At 42.4% G+C, this 18,833-nt stretch overlaps 1 protein-coding gene across 1 annotated transcript in view; it reads right to left on the bottom strand.

Annotated features, from left to right (window-relative positions):
- USH2A (usherin) overlaps positions 1 to 18,833 on the bottom strand; it is a 392,565-nt gene that overhangs the window by 14,185 nt on the left and 359,547 nt on the right. The window contains exons 61-63 of the mRNA XM_075042640.1: positions 14,738 to 14,965; positions 12,370 to 13,886; positions 11,048 to 11,369 (exon numbers count right to left, since the gene is read on the bottom strand). Of these exons, the coding sequence (XP_074898741.1) occupies positions 11,048 to 11,369; positions 12,370 to 13,886; positions 14,738 to 14,965 (2,067 nt within the window). The remainder of the gene's footprint in view (positions 1 to 11,047; positions 11,370 to 12,369; positions 13,887 to 14,737; positions 14,966 to 18,833) is intronic.

Genomic DNA, 18,833 nt, shown 5'->3' with positions numbered 1-18,833 from the left:
AGCTTTCATGTCGAGCGATTCTAACTATAGTAAAACACATTCTTATGTGATCTACTCTGGGCAGAGGTCCTGGGGAAGTGGATGGCGGGACTATGCCTTAAAAAAAATAGGAGGTTTAGAAATAAGAGGTCTTCAAAACTGACCCTGGAGTCCTTCCAGCTTGCAATATTAAGCTCTAAGGCCTCAGGACAATTCACAAGGAGCCTGGGGAAGGAAAAAGGCCCCAAACCACCACAGTAGCTTTGAAGACTGTGGTTCTGCCAATTACAAACCCAAAGTTCCTGCCTGATTCTGCGAGTAACATATAGCGCCATCCAGTGAAACACTACATAAGTACAGATGACGCCCTACAATAAAAAGCTCATCCAAAGCACTTTTATTTTCAGTGAAATCAGTAATATATCTCTGTTGTGATCTTTTCATAGAGTCAAACTCTGTTCACTTTACTGCAGTAGGTCAAACCCTCTATCTCAGTTCAGTTCCAGCTGCTACAGAGATTTACCCACAGTCGTTCATTTCAAGCGGCATATTTCTTTGTGGAAAGAATAAGCCACATAGGGAAAGAACAGCTCTGAGTGTGCCACTGGCATCGACTCAGCACTGACCTGAGCTCAACCGCTCCAGTTATATCCAGGCTGTGGCCTTAATGAGCACGGAGCGTAACAGTGTCAGACCTGACCTCCCAGGCAAGCTGCCCACAGCAAAACTGTAGGTGATGAGTTAGGAACAGAGGCTTCCTGTGTAGCACAGGAATTTGGCCTCAGAATGGGACCCCCTAGGAATTGCAGAGGACAGAAGGCTGCAATTCACTTGGGAAGCAGATGCCTCACTGAGAGTTGGATGGAGACACCTTCCTCCATCAATCCCTCTCTTATCATAGGTGCTTACGCCTCATCTTTCAGAAAACAAGCCTTATTTCAGACAAACAAGGGCTCTCTTTCAAAACACTGTCTTAGGACAAGGAGATGCTCATCCCATTTCCTAGTACAGCTAAGCGGTTGAAGGACTCCTCCAGGAGGCAGGTAATTTAAGTTCAATCACAGGCTCCAATGGAGGCAGTCAAGCCTGCTGCCCTACAGGGTGGGAATGCCAAAGTGGAGGACCCATCTTTGTACTTGGGGTGCTCCCAGTGCTTCCTTCGGAGCTGTTTTACTTTGCATGAACACAATGAAATCAAGACTGACTGGGCAGCACGAGCAAGTGGGAGCAGATGTGGTTGCCCAGCCCAGCCCTTCCTCAGGGAGGTGGGGGGCACTGGAGGTTGCGGTCCATCCCCCAGGCACCACATGCCTGTCCCTCTTGAAAAAAGGCCAAAGTCACGGCTGTATGTGTGTGGGCCTGACAGACAGGCATGCTCCTTCTAGACAGACACCAGCCACTCAGCCCCGCCAAGACATGTTTCCAGCAGAAAACCTCTAGGTGTCTGTGAAACTTCCTAACGCCAGCTTCTAAGACAGCTGTGACAGCTAAACAGGACTTCTGAGGATCTAAATTCTGGATTTATACTGACCTAAGCTGGATTCCCTTAACTCCCTCTGCTTCTGCTCAACCATCTGTAAAAGGATGGATGGGCATAAAAATATTTCCCTTTGAGAATTTCCATCCAAGTAAATCGTGGTCAGCGTTTGGAGACTCGGAGCAGTAAGTGCCCAGAACTGACTGCAGATTGAAATGTTGACATTTAGCCACTTCTTTGCATGAAGAAATGGGACAGCATGGCAACAGAAGCCACAATGAGGAATGCCTGTTAAAACCAGAGGTTTGGTCACAGCTCCTCAAAAAGTCACCACAAAATGGTCACGGATGAAAGCTGTTGCCTGGCTAGCCTGGTTAAACTGAAATTTCATGGTTTGGACTTTTGTAAAAAGCTTTTTGGGCTCACACAAAATTCCTTCTAAATTGTGATATAATCAGCACCAACAAATATTTAACTGTATTCATATAGAAATGTGAAGAGCTTAATAGGCTGCAGTATTAACTGGTACTTATAGGGTAAGAAGTTTACAAAAGCACGCACAGGAACATGGGGCAAACAAGAAGCAATCACATCTCAGGGATGTATTGAATGGCAAAACACAGACAGCAGAAAGCCAACAAAAGTTTCTTATAACTTGACTTTCTGAATATACTGTCTCCAAAAGCATTAAGTCTGACATCATGGTGCATGGCTCAGCACCCTGCCAAAAGATGTGGTGCTGTTAATGGCTGCACTGTCCCCGAAAAGCCAGGAGAGGGCTCCGAAATCAGCTACACGGGTTACTTTTTAAAATGCTTTATCAATCTGCTGGCCCCTGGCCCAGACTGCACTTTGAAGAGGAACCAGAGACAGAGGGGGGAAACCTCTCCAGAGATCGTATATTCAGAGGACTGAAGAATTCCAGTTACAGGTAACTAAGCTTGGGTTTTTTTCCATCATAAATGAGCCCTCAGAGATCCCTGCTCCTGGAAGAAACTGGTGATCAGCTGTGGCTCAAAACGATCACAGGACAACCTCAAGGTTCATCAGCACAGCAAAAAGGTGCAAAACCTATGAGAAGCAGGAAGGGAAGCGCCGATAAGATGGCCACAGCCTTACCATGGTGAGCCCAGCCTGTTCAAGCTTAGTAAAGCTGAGTAACAACTCCTCCCACGAAGGGCAACAAAATCACAACGGTCCTTGGGCATAGATGCAAAAAAATCATGGTATTGTAGACGCTGACAGTGGAAGAAGCCCATTAGATGACTTACTCCATCCCTGAGCCACACAGGTTCATCTGCTGCAACACTCTTGAAACCCCAGGTCCTTACCAAGGAAGCTATGTTTTAGACTCAAAAAGATTTTCTTTCACCAAATTGAGATCATATGTAAAGGTATTTACGCCATACAGGAAGTACTAATGGGAACTGAGGGAAAAAGCTGGATATATGTTTCCACAGCTCCTTCAATGCTGCAGTGCAAGAAAGGTACCAGAAGAACAAAAGCAATGGTAAACCAGGAGAGAACTATGGTCTTGCAGTGATGAAAAAGAGAAGGTGAAGAAGCTGCCAGAATAAAGCACTCAAATTAACCCTCTCAAAGGACAAAGACAGTCCAGGATTAAGGAGAAAGCACAACACATGGCCAAAAGTTCCCCAAAACATAAAAGCAATCACTTGACCACGCGACTCCGATTACGTGAAGAGCAACCATGGCTGATTGAGCAGTGGTTTGGCAGATGACGTTGTGCATGCATTAACGCCTGCCAGCTCACAACACTCGCATCTCAGACCTGGCTCAACCAATGTGACATGTATTATCGCTGCAAACACAGGCACAAACCAGGCAGTCCCCAAGTGGGAATCCTCTCTGCTCCTGCAAAGGGAAGCCTTGGGCCCCCTTTAGGGCTATATAAGATATGACATCAGTAAGTTCAGAAACACAGCAACCGATTTTTAGTTGTGTTTGAACAGCAGTCTGCAAGAAAATTGAAGAGACCATAACCTTGTCTGGTTAAAATTAGAGAAAACCAGAGCAGCTCCCTCTCACCATCAGTTGCAGCACCTTTCACAAGTCTTTCTTCTCATCAGAACCGACCGGTGTGCAGCCTGGGTAATTTGGAGTTACTTATGCAACGTCAGCACTGCTTAGAGCACAAAGCTTGTCTACTGAAATCTAGCATTCAGCATTACAATAATGTATTCATATGTGGGCACTGTGGTGTCAGGAAGGTATGAGCAAACTAGAAAGTTTCAAAAGTGGTTGCAGTCTACGGGGGACAGAGCAAAGGCAAGGGAAAGAAAGTATCGTGTCCACTCATGACCAGGGGTACAAAAAGGTAGTCAACAAATGTGTGCTTTCTGATTGCCTATCCCCAGATCCATACTTTTGCCTCTTCAACATTCAGTTAGCATCCTTAGGGAGGCCATAAACATATAATGGGATAGATTTTAGGTCCAGGCTTCTAGCACTGTGATAATTTGAGCTTCTTAACATTGTTATTCATCTCCACTGTTCAAATGCTAATAATAACAGTACTAACCCATTCTGGGGAAGGGAAAGGGAAAGACACTTTGGGACTTAAACAGAATTACCAAATGCTAAAGGAAGCTCATTTCATATAACATAGTATAACACCAGTAATTAATGAGAGATGTAAACAGGTTTAACTCTAAAAGGTAGAAAATTAAATAATTTGTTTCCTATGAGTATATAATGAGATAGTTACCAAGTTCCCATGAGAGAGATAAGCAGATATTAAAAGGTCTTTCCAATACCTGTAATAGCTAAGGGCAACAGCTAATTCAATAGATTCGATCAAAATCACCGCTTCTTTCTCCGCTTCTGATTTATTACTTTGGCTGTAGTTAGTCATCACTCATTTTAGTTTGCTTTTCAGCAGTCATAAATTATGCCTCATAAATAAAAAAGATACAATCAAGGAAATCATATCAAGTCATCTACAGCCCTGGAGTATATTTTCCCCTGGTACTCACGCTAATGTCTTTTTAAAGGATAGCTTGCCATAGTTTTGAATATGTCAGAATCCCAATTTACCGAGAAGGGCCTGGCAAGAGTGGTGCTGTAAAAGTCTCACTGGTAATTTTGGAAGCCAACAAATCTAGTCTAAAATCTGTATTTAGTTTAATGAACAAAAATCAAGTTTTGTTGCATCAATGCACTGTTTAGGCACTTGAATTTAGGATGGTGTTGACAACAGAAACATAGTGCCTGAAGTCAGGCTTAATGAATGAAATCGCGTGGTTTCAAAAGGCTCTTCTCCCTACTGTGTACCCTCTACCAGTAGTAAGGAAGCATCTCATTCTGCAAAAGGGTATTTAGAGTAGGTATCGCCATTACGTCAGTGAAACAACATAGTTATGTCTGCTTTACTTTTCAGAAGCTGAGGTCAAGCTCAGTAGCCTAATGGAGGTGTAGTATGAGAAACTCTCTTTACTTGGAAGCAACAAGCACAATGAACCTTGTAAGAAAAAACACTCTTTCAAATAAAATGAAGAGGGGATAACAAGCAGGGAGTGCAAGAAAGCACTACATTTTATTTTATGTCACTACTTTGTAGTGCATCTTTCTGTCAGGGAGATGGAAAGAAATGGTGAATTAAAACAATGAAAAGGAGCCAGATTTGAGGGATATTACAAATGGGTGACTATACATCACTGGCCAGTCAGAAAACCAGTTTCACCCCATTTTAAGCTGCAGAAGTCACTGAGCTGTTTGTCAGTAACTAAGCAGCACAAACTGGAGCTCAGCCAATGATTTGACAGACAGATTGGTAAACCAAGTGTCATTCTTGTCATCTCTGAAAAGTGACCAAGAGGCCTGATGTATTCTACACTCCATGGAGTTGGACCTTCCTTAATCTTCTTGACTTTGCACCCATTTTTTTCTCTTTATCTCCCCGAAGTCAGAATATGATCTGTTTTCTCTTTGAGAGTCCAAGATGGAGGACTCAAAACATATTTCCCCTGGTATATCTTGGGGTATGTCCTTGACCCTTCACTTGGCTGCAGTAACTGGAGCATGAGAAGCATGCTTCGCAAGCAAAAGGGATGCTGTGCCTCCTGCAGCAGTCAGAGGCATATAGCTTCAGTGCTGCAGACCCTGTCTTGGTGCACTGGATAGTCCTCCCAGAGAATAAACCTCTGCAGGGAGCCATAAAACTTTCTGAAAAGGGACAATCCTACTTTTTTGTCTTTTGCATGTTCTGTGTGTGCCAAATAAATAACTAAATAAATAAAGGATGTGTCCTAAACCAGGACTACATCAAGCCATTAATCTAAAGAAGCAGTCTTAAGTACACAATTAAGTACAATTGTGGAGGAATGACATTGCACTTGCATAGAAATCACACCGTATTCTGACAGCTCTGCTTTGCAGAATAGCACTAAATGCCACATGTCTCTGTTCAAAAGGGCCTTCCCTTTGCTGAGAAAAATAGGTCTGACTCCATAGGTCACTATATGGTAACACTGCACACCACCCTCAATAGTTTCTGAGATGGGCCTACACACTCTGTTTCAGAAATATTCCAGGAATCAAAAAATTACACTTGCAAACTCATTAGGCCTCATGAGTTATAAAGTTTGTCCAAGTCAGGGTTTTTTTTCAGGAGATCATGCAATTGCATCTGTTTAATACAGCTGAGGATCTCAGGCAGCATTCCAATAAATGCCTAAAAGGCCAGATGCTCTAGAAAATGCAAATATCTAAATGTCTGAATAGACTGATAGAGGGAATTTCAAAGATCTAAGTAATTATTTCTGAGTATGGGACAGTAGGCACCTTAATGCCTTTTAAAAACCCACTGAAACCTAGCAGGTGCTAATATGCTTGTGCAGATCTGGCCTTTAAAGAATAAGTGCTTCCTTGAACAATAGCGACCTAAGCATTTAGGGTGCATAGTCCTTTTGACCAGCATGAGCTTCCAAAGTCAATTCGTCATTTCTGAAAGTGCAACTTTTGCATCTAGTCTTACAAGCCCTAAATATTCAGCTGAAGTTGCCAGCAAAAAAACAAAACAAAAAAACCCAACCCAACCCGAACAAAAAACCCCAACAACAACAAAAAGCCCCAAACCAAACTCCAAAATCCTGACTTCAGATCCAAAGAAGCTGTCAGGGTTCATTGAACTAAATCTCAATATGTGCAAAAATGCTGGAGTCCCATCACAGCACTTTGATTTTATCTGCATTCTGCTGGAGGAAATTCAGTTGCATTTAAAGTTTTATGTCCAGCAAACAAGCCTCAAATGCAGAGACAGCAGAATCAATATCCAGTTTAAGTGAAATATAAATCTGGGTTTCATCAGCATAATAGCAAAAGCCAAGCCCTATACTTATGAATAACTTGTCTCACAGGCAAGATATAAATTGTCAACAATGGAGGGGCTCAGAATATGTCCCAGAGGACTGCTGCAAGTGACACAAGCAGAAGACAAACACGTGCTTGCAAAAACCTCTCATGGTGAAATAAATGGCCACCAGTGATAAAAACCGAAAATGATTTAGGGTCCCAGTCAACAGCTCAGCCCGGTTATGGAGTAGAACTGAGATAAAAAGCAAAGTCTTGAATACAATGTGGTAAACCACAGGAATCTGGTCAAGAGGCTTTCTTTGTTATCTGTCACTGATAGACCATTAAAAATTTTGGCTCAGGAAACTCTCTGTAGTATCAACTTCTCAAAAAACAGGTTCTGACTGAGATAATTGAAAGCTGGTATAACTGAGAACATCCAACAGCCAATGTCTACAACTTCCGATTTGGGAAGTTCTTCTTTGCCTAAGAAAGATTCTTAACTAATAAGTAGGGCTTGGGTCTGCTACAATGCTTGCTATCTACTCAGCCCCATCTGCACTTGAATTCACATTCCTCATAGAACTTGTCCAAAGTAGCAAGGAGACCTGGTCTAGCAATAGTTCTGCTAGGAGGAAACTACAGTAAATGGAGAGCAGACTTCACGCTGTTGTGGCCAACAGATGGGCCCTACACAGGCATTAAAGGAAAGCTGGAAGAAGGAAATGGAAATTTTTGTACATAGTAGGATTTAAAACACAAACAGTTCACCCTAAAGCATGCTGTTCCCAGGAAAAATTTAACAGCTCTCATCACAAGAGAAGTTGCAACTGGAAAACCTACTCTCGTATATGTAAGGTGCAATAAATTTTCAGGCTTTGAGTAATTACAATTTTTGCTTTGGAAAGTATTATAGTATCATCTCCTGTACTGCTAGGTTCAAGAAGATGCCATTAAGTAACTGATGGAAATCAAGTAACATGGACTTGCCATCAGCAATAAGAAGCAGTCAGCTCACAGAAGGTCGTCATTTCCTTCAGCACAAATCTAACAGACTTGTGCAAAGCATTTGACACTGTCCCCCACAACATCCTTGTCTCTAAATTGGAGAGACAAGGATTTGATGGATGGACCACTCGGTGGATCAGGAATTGGCTGGATGGTAGCACTCAAAGAGTTGTGGTGAACTGCTTGATGTCCAAGTGGAGAGCAGTGATGAGTGGTGTTCCTCAGGGATTGGTATTGGGACCAGTGCCGTTTAACATCTTTGCTGGCGACATGGACAATGGGATTGAGTGCACCCTCAGCAGGTTTATCAACAATACCAAGCTGTGTGGTGCGGTCGACACACTGGAGTGAAGGGATGCCATCCAGAGGGACCTTGACAGGCTTGAGAGGTGGGCCTGTGCGAACATCATGAAGTTCAACGAGGCCAAATGCAAGGTCCTGCACATGAGTTGGGGCAATCCCAAGCACAAATACAGGGTGGGTGATGAGTGGATTGAGAGCAGCCCTGTGGAGAAGGACTTGGTGGGGGTGGTTGACAAGAAGCTCAACATGACCCAGCAATGTGCACTTGCAGCCCAGAAAGCCAGCCATATCCTGGACTGCATCAAAAGAAGCATGACCAGCAGGTTGAGGGAGGTGATTCTCCCCCTTTACTCTGCTCTCATGAGACTCCACCTGGAGTACTGCGTTCAGCTCTGAGGCCCCCATCATAAGAAGGACACGGACCTATTGGAGAGAGTCCAGAGGAGGGTCACAAAGATGATCAGAGGGCTGGAGCACCTCTCCTATGAAGACAGGCTGACAGAGTTGGGGTTTTTCAGCCTGGGGAAGAGAAGGCTCCAGCAAGACCTTATAGCAGCCTTCCAGTACCTAAAGGGGGCCTACAAGAAAGCCAGAGAGGGACATTTTTTCAAGGTCATGTAGTGATAGGACAAGGAGTAATGGCTTTAAACTGAAAGAGGGTAGATTCAGATTAGATATAAAGAAGAAATTCTTCACTATGAGAGTGGTGAGCCACTGGAACAGGTTGCCCTGAGAGGCTGTGGATGCCCCATCCCTGGAAGTGTTCACGGCCAGGTTGGATGGGGCTTTGAGCAACCTGGTCTAGTGGAAGGTGACCCTGTCCATGGCAGGGGGGTTGGAACTAGATGATCTTTAAGGTCCCTTCCAACCCAAACCATTCTGTGATTGTATGATGATTCTACACTTTTCACACTGGCTGTTAACTTACAGACATGCTGCCAATCCAGAAACGTCTAAAGGAAAAAAAGAGGTTTGTGATTGTCAAGCAGAGAAGAAAGGCTTTGTGAATACTGCACTTTTCTACTAGCATCCTAGGCTCTCTTTTCAATAGTTTTATAATTTTCCCTTCAGAATCCTTTTCTTAGCCAAATTAGAGTTGCTGGAACTGATTTATGAAGAAAGCCACCACACTCCTCCCTCCAGGCCGTGGGACTCTGACAGTAATGGAGCAAGAGGCAAGGGACACAAGTTGAAACAAGGGAATTAGATGCAAAGAAAAGTAGGAGGTTTGTACTCAGAAACTGGAACAGGGTGCCCACACAGGGTATACAATCTCCATCCTTGGAGATGCAAGGATGGAGGACTTGATCCAAAACTCAACTGGACATAACCCTGAGCAGTCTGCTCTATCTGGACCTGCTTCAAGCAGGGAGTTAGGCTAGATGCCTTCTGGATGTCCCTTCCAACCTACATGACTTGGTGAGTCTATGACACATGTACATATAGCAGCTGGATAGACTAATGTGATAAAGCAACGTTTTAGATTTAATTCTTCATGGTTTCTGGCTGCCTAAAAGAATACAACAGTAGCAGTGGACCAGAGCTACCAAAGAACCTGATCTGTAAAGTGCACTCTCATCAAATTTGCAGGTGACACTAAACTGGAGGGGACCAGCTGATATGTTGAAAGGCAGGTCTGTCATTCAGAAGGGCCTAGAGGAATGGGTCATCAGGAGCTTTATGAATTTCAGCAAAACAAATGCGAAGTCTTGCTCCTGGGAAGGAATAACTCCTTGCAGCATTACAGGGTAGGGACTGACCTACTGCACCTCTGCTGGAAAGGACCTAAAGGCCTTAGGAGATAGAAAGCTGGACATGAGCCAGCAGTGTAATCTGGCAGCATCTTGAGCTGTTTAACAGGAGCATAGCCAGACAATCAAAGGAAGTGATTACATGCCTTTACTTAGCATTTGTTCTGATTTGGCCTCCGAATACAAGAAAGATATTGATAAATTGGAGCGAGTTCAGCGGAGGCCACCAAGGTAATCAGGGGGTTGGAGAACTTGGCCTATGAGGAGAAGCTGTGGGACTGGGGCTTGTTCAGTCTGGAGAAGAGATGGCTTTGGAGGGACTTGATTGCAGTCCCCCAGCACAACCCACAGGCTAACAAGAAGATGGGTCCAGGTTCCTCACAATGGTAAGTGGTGGGAGGGGACAAGAGAAAACAGGTATAAGTTCAAGCAAAAGAGGTTCAGACTGAACATAAAAAAACCCTTTTTCACAATGAGGACAGTCCAGCAGTGGAGCAGACTGCCCCGAGAGGTTATACAGTCTCCCTTCCTGGAGGTTTTCAAGATGCCCTACATTATCACTACTACTGTATGACAAAAAAATGATGATAAACTTGTAACTTTGACATAGAAAACAATTACAAGTGAAAGAATGGCAGAACTGGTCTTCTTGCTTTATCTTAGCTTCACGAGACAAACAATAGTAAAAATACCTATATGCATAAGACATAACGCCAATCATCAACAGTAAATTCACTTTTGAGTCACCCATGAAAACTGCTTGTGATCCTAACATCTACTTTAAAGAGAAAACAAACCCAGTCCCTTTTGATGTAAACTACTTTATGATCATAAAGTAAAAATTAATTTATAATGGGGGAGGGTAGAAAAAGAAAGAAAAACTAATGAAATGAAGCTGCCTTTTAAAAACTAGAATTTCACACTACTCAACATTAGAGCCTTGCAAAAGCTCTGGAGGGGACACAAGCACTTAACATACAAGAAACACAGGCACTTACGATTAAGCTAAAGAAAAATGAATGCTGAATGAATCTATTGCTTGTGCAAAATTATTTTCGGCTTCTCAACTATTCATAATACATTAACAATAATCATTCAGGTATCACAATATATTACCATTAGTAATGAGATGTGTATGTTCATTGTAAGTGTAAAGTAAGGTTCTCAAAGTGTACTGAAATTGTAATCAGAGCTGCGAAATGGCTTCAGTGCCCACCTGATATTCATATCCTGTGTAAGGCAGCAACTTGTCGTCTTTGAAGGAGGTTGAAGAACCATTGTAAACAAGTGCGAGGTCTAAATTTATGTGGGCTTGAGTTGTTCGCCTTCTGTAAAGTTCATAGTATAAAATCTTCCCATTCGGCTGCTGAGGGCCAGTCCACAGGACGGAAGAAGTCGACTGGAAGCCCCCGGCTGTTGTCTGTATTTCTATGAGAGGGGCGGGCTGCACTGCTGGGGGTGCCTCCAGCGTCTGTACTGATGCCCACTCACTGGAGGCACAACCCAGATCTGTGCAAGCTTGGAGCTGTACTTCATACCTTTGGGAACACAAATCGGGAATGAAGTGATTAAAACACTGCAAATACAAATATAGACTGTGCATGAAATCTGGGGGATTTCTTAATTTCTCTTGGTCTATAGCATTTTTAATAAGAAAATAATTTGGTTTTTTACACATGCTGTGCCTTGAGTAGCAAAAAGGAAGAATGCTGTGTTCTGGGTTTTCATTTGGTTTTGGTTGTATTTTTTTTTTCAGAGCAGAGTTAACATCTGCAGGAGTCAAGTGATCAAAATCATTTTGATTTTGATGATATGAATCAAAATGATGATTCATTGTAGGAGACGATTTGGGTATCATTTGAGAGCTTCACTCCCTTACTCTTTTCTCTTTGGATTTAGATTAGTCACATGTAAATAGCAGACAGACGTATCAACCATGTAACACACACAAATTATGCCTACACAAATATATATGGAAAAGTCAGGTAAATAAGCAAGAATTAGTGGGGAAGATATTACTTCCTTATCAAGCATGCTCCTTCTGTGGCGGAGTCTGGTACCCTCTCTTAAGTTTTTGCTTTCACTTAAACACAAGGCACTTGTTTTCAACTCAAGGGTGCGAGCATGTTTCTGGTGTGACTCCATCAATCTTAGGTCAGCTACCCTGGGAACAGGCTAACTAACAGGTCTTTGGTCTCCCCACCCCAAACTTTGTCAACTAAAGCCCTATTTATTCTTGGATACAGACACCTTGCAAAAGATACACAAGTACAAGATTGCAGGTTTTGGAGTCTATAGCAGAGTGCTTAATTATGCCTTGTATTAATTACAACCTAAGTCAACCCTATGCTCTTCATCAAGATGATATATAGCTGGTGTTAGTATAAATAAAAAAAAATCCCGGTTTTATCATGTGCTTTTTAGGAAACAAAACCCCATGGGTCTGACTATCTGTTTAAACAAGATGGTTGAGCTCTCTGCCAGCCCACTGAACCACCTTGCAGCATTTATTCAAGAAATTAGGTCTTCCAGACTTACCTACTGTAGGGGTGTAGCTCTGCCACTATGTATGACCGTCTCAGAAAGGAAACATGAGATGCATCAAAGTCAAAAGTTTTCTTTCCTGTTTCAGCAGGCTTGTGGATTGAGATTGTGTAATTTCTAATGTCACCATTTACTTTGATAGGAGGATCCCAGGCCACCAAAATCTCCTTTGAGGACCATGCCTGCAACCTCGGAGGCAACATCCCAGATGGAGCAGAGGGGTTGGTTTTTATCTGAGCTGATGGGCTGGTCACACTCCCTAGACTGTTATTTGCGGTGACAGTGTAGCTGTACTCCATGCCTGGCATTAGAGTGAAATCAAGATAGCGAGTTTCCAGACCCGAGTAAACAAGTACACCATCCCTTCTTAGCTCGTAGCTTGTGATTTTACCATTGGGATTAGCTGGAAGTTTCCACGTGATTTCAATTGACTCCGAGCCCATGACAAGCAGCCTGGGAGCTTCCATATTTAATGGTGGAGCCTCCATGGTCATCACTGACTGGGATATGCTAGATGTGCAGCCCCCCGCAGTACAGGCAACCAATGCAAAATCATACTGCGTGTAAGGCTGTAGATTAGAAATTAACATTTGCAAACTTTTGCCAGGATAATACTCTTCATTGTTTAATTTCAATATGTACTTGGTGATATCTCCATTTTGTATTTGGGGAGGTGCCCAAGATGCATTAATCTGAGTGGCACTGACAGCCTGCAGAGATGGTGGGTCCACTAAGGCAGGAGCTGCTTCCAGCGTCCGTATTGTAGCTGGTTCACTGGTAGAGCAGCCTCCCATTGTACAAGCAACTATCGCATAACTGTACATTGAATAGGGCAGTAAGTCTTCATCCGTGTAGTTGAAAGTAGCAGCGTCGAAGCTGAAAGGATAGAGAACATCATTCTTTAGCAGCCTGTATGACTGAAGAATACCATTGGGCTGTGCCGGGGAGGCCCATGAGATGAGCACTTTACGGGGGTTAACTGATACCAAAGATAACCTGGGGACAGCGAGACCTTTTGGGGCAGTTTGACTAGTCTTTGCCACTGTCCAGGAGCTGTCAGTGTAGCCTGCTGCATTCCAGGTGCGTATTTTATATTCATACCTTGTCCATGGCTGTAAACCTTTATCATTATATATGAATGTATTACTTTCAGTGTTATATTCTGTGAAAACAATTTTCTCATCTTCTGTTGTTGCTCTGTACCCCGCAGCATTTTCTTTTGCGCATCTGTGAATAACTTCATAGCGAATTATTTTTCCATTTGGATTAATTGGCTGCAACCAGCTTAGTTCAACATTGGTAGCATTCACTGCCTGGATTACAGGTGCCATCTGAGACACTGGGGGTGCTTCATCTGTTTGGACTGGCTGGGGTGGAGAACGAGTGCAGCCTGCTGCATTGCAAGCCTCCAGTACAAGGGTATAGAGAGTGTACGGCTCAAGGCGCCTGAAGAGGAACTGGCGAGATAAACCACTGTACTCCAGGTTGTCATCGCTGAAAATATTGTAGGTCTGGTGAATAAAGAAAGAAAAAAAAAAAAAAAGGCAGGGAGGGAACAAAGGACAGAAGCCAAGATAAAAGGAAAAAAAAATATATAAATCAACAATTTTTGTCAATAACCAGTAGATGAGACACCTTAATCTTTGCAATAGGATGAGGACTATTAACCAATGATTCAGAAACTTCCTTACAAGTAACAATCAGCACACAAATGGATCATTGATAGAAGAGGAATGTTTTGATCCAATTTTCATGGTGGTTTTTTTGGTGGTTTTTTTTTTTTTTTTTTTGGATGCAGTAATAAATCACTTAGTGATAGTTTTCATTATATTTGTTTGTTATCAAGTTTCATTGTGGGGCTCCACGGGCTAGCACAAAGCTTCTTGCAGGCTAACTCTAGAGAAAATCACTTAAGAAAAAACTCCAAATAAACCCCTCCAGTTGCAAACCTTGCAGTTAAAGGTTTACAGTCAGTTGAAATTACTGAGCTAAAAGAAGTCCCAAATGTCAGAACAACATTCTGTCAAACCCAGGTTTTATAGAAACACATTTTGGCAATGTCTAATGTACGCCAAGTAACATTATGAGCTTTCTTGCATAGCTTTCTATACATTAAATGAACAATTTGGTTCACTGTAGATGAACATTTAGAGTCATGGGGTAACACAGGAATGTTAATACTGATTTTAATATAACCACAAGCAACAGTGCTCACAGAGTGCCTTGTGCTTACATAGGACTTCTGTCTTATTTTAAAGTATAATGCATTTGATCAAGTCCTTTTCAGTAAAAATATTTTAATTAGATATGCAGCATTTCCCTTCTCTTTTTTGATCAAGTGAAGTGTCAAGATGAAGATTACCTTAATCATGCCATTGGGTTGGGAGGGTTCTGACCATTTTAGCAGCAGAGCCCTGCCATTTTCTTTCTTTTCCACAGTAAAGTTGCTCAGGCCATTGGGTGAAGCTTCCAATGTGCGCACAGATGTCCAGGGGCTTGAAACCTGCCCAGCATTGTTTACAGCTATGACATGAATATGATATGTTGTGAAAGGTTTCAATCCAAATAAATGAGCCTGATGCTGTGTTCCCTGAAGGAAGAATACAGATGTTTGAGTTAGTTAGTTAAAAAAGTAATCAGTATCTATGGTTTATGTCACTTGGAAAATGAGGGCTCAGCTCTGTGTCTCTTCTGATCGCTGTGCAGATACCCCATCTGGTTACCAGGATTTTTTAGTGGGTTTCCATAGCTGAACCTCAAAAAGAAACTCTTAGGCTTTTAAAAAATATCTATCATTATGGTAGAGCCTTTGGAGCCAACTCCTGGGGAGTCCTGCACAGTCCAAATCTCAGCTAGCAAACAACTTACAGTTCATTCAGCACGTGTCTGAGCTTTGCTCAGTGAGGATGAGAGTGCCTGGTACTCTGAAGGATTCAAGCACATGTTAAAACCTGCGGTATATGAGTGATGCCTGCCTCTACAGAATCCTTACACATCTTGTGTGTAGACGTGATGTTTGATAGGCATGCCGTCCTGTTCTAGCTACTTAGAGCTTTGTAATCTGGATAGAAAACAGTGTCTCCAAGAGAACAGTTTCATTTCCTTACTGAAAATAAAGCCCTCAAAAGCAAAGGGGTGGAGGGGAAAAGAGAGAGAGAGGGAGGGAGGGAATAAACTGGTGTCTATGTTCCTGCTTTGTAAAGATGTCGCTTGAGATAAATCCACAAGGTAAGGCGACTGTGGGGCAACCCGTTGCCTTACAAGAACCCTCTCTGGTTCTCCAGGTTGGGGGAAGCAGCCATACTGCTGATGGGGCCACGGGCAAGCGGGCTAAGACCCTCCCTGGCGCCAGACCCTCGCCTCGCGCCGGTGGAGAGAGGCTAGCAGGAGCACAGCTGTTTGTGAATCCCACTGGGCTCTGCCAGGGCTGGAAGGGCCGGGGCTGACCTGCCACCATGCCAGACCACAGCCCAGCGCAGGGGCACGCCAGGGGATGCAGACCGAGGGACATCAGCCGCGGCCAGAAGGGGCCAGCGGCATCGCTGCTCATGGCTTTATCCAGCTTACCCCAAACAGCATCTGGCACGGACCTGAAACCACCTGGATAGGAGGCAAAGCAAGCCTCAGCACAAATTCAGATGGAGGCGGGAAGGCCATACAGCCGTAGTATTATTTTGAACAGCCACAAAAGATACAGTGGCTAACAAAGAACAGGAGTAACGCGTTTCAGTAGGAGACTGTTCAGATTTGTCTCATCAGAGGAGCGAGGAAGAAAGGAATTCAGCTGATCACCAATATGTTTAATCTCCTTTTCAGTTGTGCTTTTGCATTAATTATATACATCTCAAGAAAACTGCAGGAATTCAGTTTCCTTCCCGTAGCAGAAACAGCTGAAGTCAATTTCCCTGTTTCAGTAAGTCATATTAAGTTGTTAAATGCTAACACTTCCAATTGTTTAATATTTAAACATTTGTTAAGCTATCAGACTCAGAAACAAATTTTAAAGAAATATTAATTTCTTTTTTTAAATATTAAAAGTTAGATTATAAATATTTAAATAGTTATTTCCTCACAACAATGAGTTAGTCTTTTAGATAAATATAGCACAGCATTTGAATGACCATTATGAATATTAAATCTGAAGATGCCACAAGTACAGATTATAAACATACTTTTCTGATAAATGATTCCTTTTTCTGTTAAACAGGGCAAACACTAGCAAGATTAATAATGCAAAAAAGTATAATTCTTTGTTAGGAATTCCCAGTCATCACTGCCAAAAAAGCATAAGCTCAAATGCAAATAGCAATCACCTCGAACAGATTATATATAAAAAAGCTCTGGCTGCTGTGGGACATTTAGAGATATCTTTTGTCATAAGAAACATGGAAAGCATGTGGGCTATAAAGCAAAAACATATGTATATTGTCAATTGCAGCACCTGTTCAATTACAGTTTATTTCAGTATGGAGAATTTAGTTCAGCCCCTAGATGGCAATACTATCAAACACTTTTTGTAACATGAGTACTTAATGATTAACAACGTGCGTTCAGTCATCCAACATACTCAAGGCAGCCATTAAAAAAATAACAAAACTGATTTCATTATAGATTCTTTTAATAAACATTTATGGCTTAGATCCTTGAAAGTGGAAGCGTTCAAACTGCCATAGCCAAAAAACCTATACAGCCGAATGCAAAATTATGAACTGCAGGTTAAAGAACAGAGCTCAAATTGAAGTTCATGCTTAGCATAAAAATCTGGCATCAGAAATTGCGTTGGCACAAAACGTGATTAAAATTAGCTTTACAATTGGATGTAGTCTTTATTAATAGTTTTTATGAGGACAGTTATCTATTAGGTTTTCAAAACAGAACTTTTAAAAGCCTAAAATTTACATTCCATGGTTCGGGGATGGGAAGAAGGGAGCACACAACATTAAATTACTGCCCCTGAACTGCTACACAGAGGCTCTCTGAAGGTACAAACACATTATTACAAACATCATACAAAAAGCAATGGCTCTGCTTTCTAATCAGCTGCATTATCAGAGTGGGCTTCTGTGACAGCAATGCTACAAAACACTTGATTTCTTTTTTTAAACAGAAAACCGGCATATTTTTCATCACCCTCTACCATTTTCCCACTAAACCCCAAGATTTAATTATTTACAATCCTCACCACACTTTGAAATGAAACAAGGATGGAGGGATTTCCTTGCCTGCAGTTCATCATGTTCTCTGGAGACTGCTAAACCATTCCTTCCAGGGATGACTTTTATCCCTGGCTCCTACAGATACTTCTTGAAGAGCAAACGGTTTACATGTATTTTTGTTTTGTTTGGTTTGAAGTAAGCTCAGGGGACATACTCCCAGAATACAGAGCCACGTTTTCTCCCCCTGCACTGCTGCCATTGCCATTTGTGAATTTGCTCAGCTCAAAGGCTGATGCTGAAAAGAGGATGGATGGCAGTCTCGGTGATTCATTTTAAGAATTACTTTATGTCCTCCCATGACATTTTCATCCTAGAAATACTGTCCTGCTGGAATGGTCAAATATAAATAGCAAAATACACCTTGCAAAGGATAGCACTGTCACCTTTGGCTTCAGCGGACAACGACACAGCATTAAACAGGTGCAGGATCGAAATCATTGCCTGGAATATTCTTCCAGTCTTTGTCTGCAAAGCCATGAGCTCATATATCCCATGTTTACACACTGCTAACAGTCCAGATTTCATTCACCATTAAAAGAAAACCAACAAAATAAAATTTTAATGCGAACATTAAGATGTTCGTAGACTGACTGACCATGAAATCCAATGGACTACAAGCCCATGCCCTCTTTTCTCTGTCTCCTACTGCAAAGCATTCTCACTCATTCAGTCATTAAATTAAGAATAATCCAGCAAACATTTAAGTGTGCGCACTCTTGCATTCCTCCTATAAGGCCCGTCCTTTCAATGTAAACACTACGGAAACGAACACCTGAGGCAAGCTGTGACGAGCCGCCGTGATCCGATCCCCGCACTGCAGCCCAGAGCCCAGCCTTTGACATGGCCCTTGCTTTTGGCAGCCCCGTCCCCTTCCCTTGCGCAGTGCTGGCAGCACCACCGCTGCTCCAGGCAGGACGGTACCTTTGGCTTTGCTGTGTAAAATGCTTCACGCGCTGGCAGTGGCAGCACAAGCTGTTAACAGCAACAAATAAATACACTCCTCGGCTAATTCCACTCTTCTAACTGTAAATTAGGATAAAAGTTATTTAAAATAAAACCTTGTTTTAACACATTTTTCAAAACATAAAACGAGAGAACATGAATCATGAATAATGTATCCGACAAGATTTGCTTCAGATTGCCTTTTTTGTTTGTTTATTTTTTAATTCATGAGCACAGAAGTCACTTAAAGTCTGGAAACAAATTAGCATAGTCTTTCATGCCGTTCAAAGGCAGCGGCAT

Source organism: Buteo buteo, chromosome 12 (assembly GCF_964188355.1).
Source record: "Buteo buteo chromosome 12, bButBut1.hap1.1, whole genome shotgun sequence".
NCBI classification, from domain to species: Eukaryota; Metazoa; Chordata; class Aves; order Accipitriformes; family Accipitridae; genus Buteo; species Buteo buteo.
This window is presented reverse-complemented; position numbering and strand designations above follow the sequence as displayed.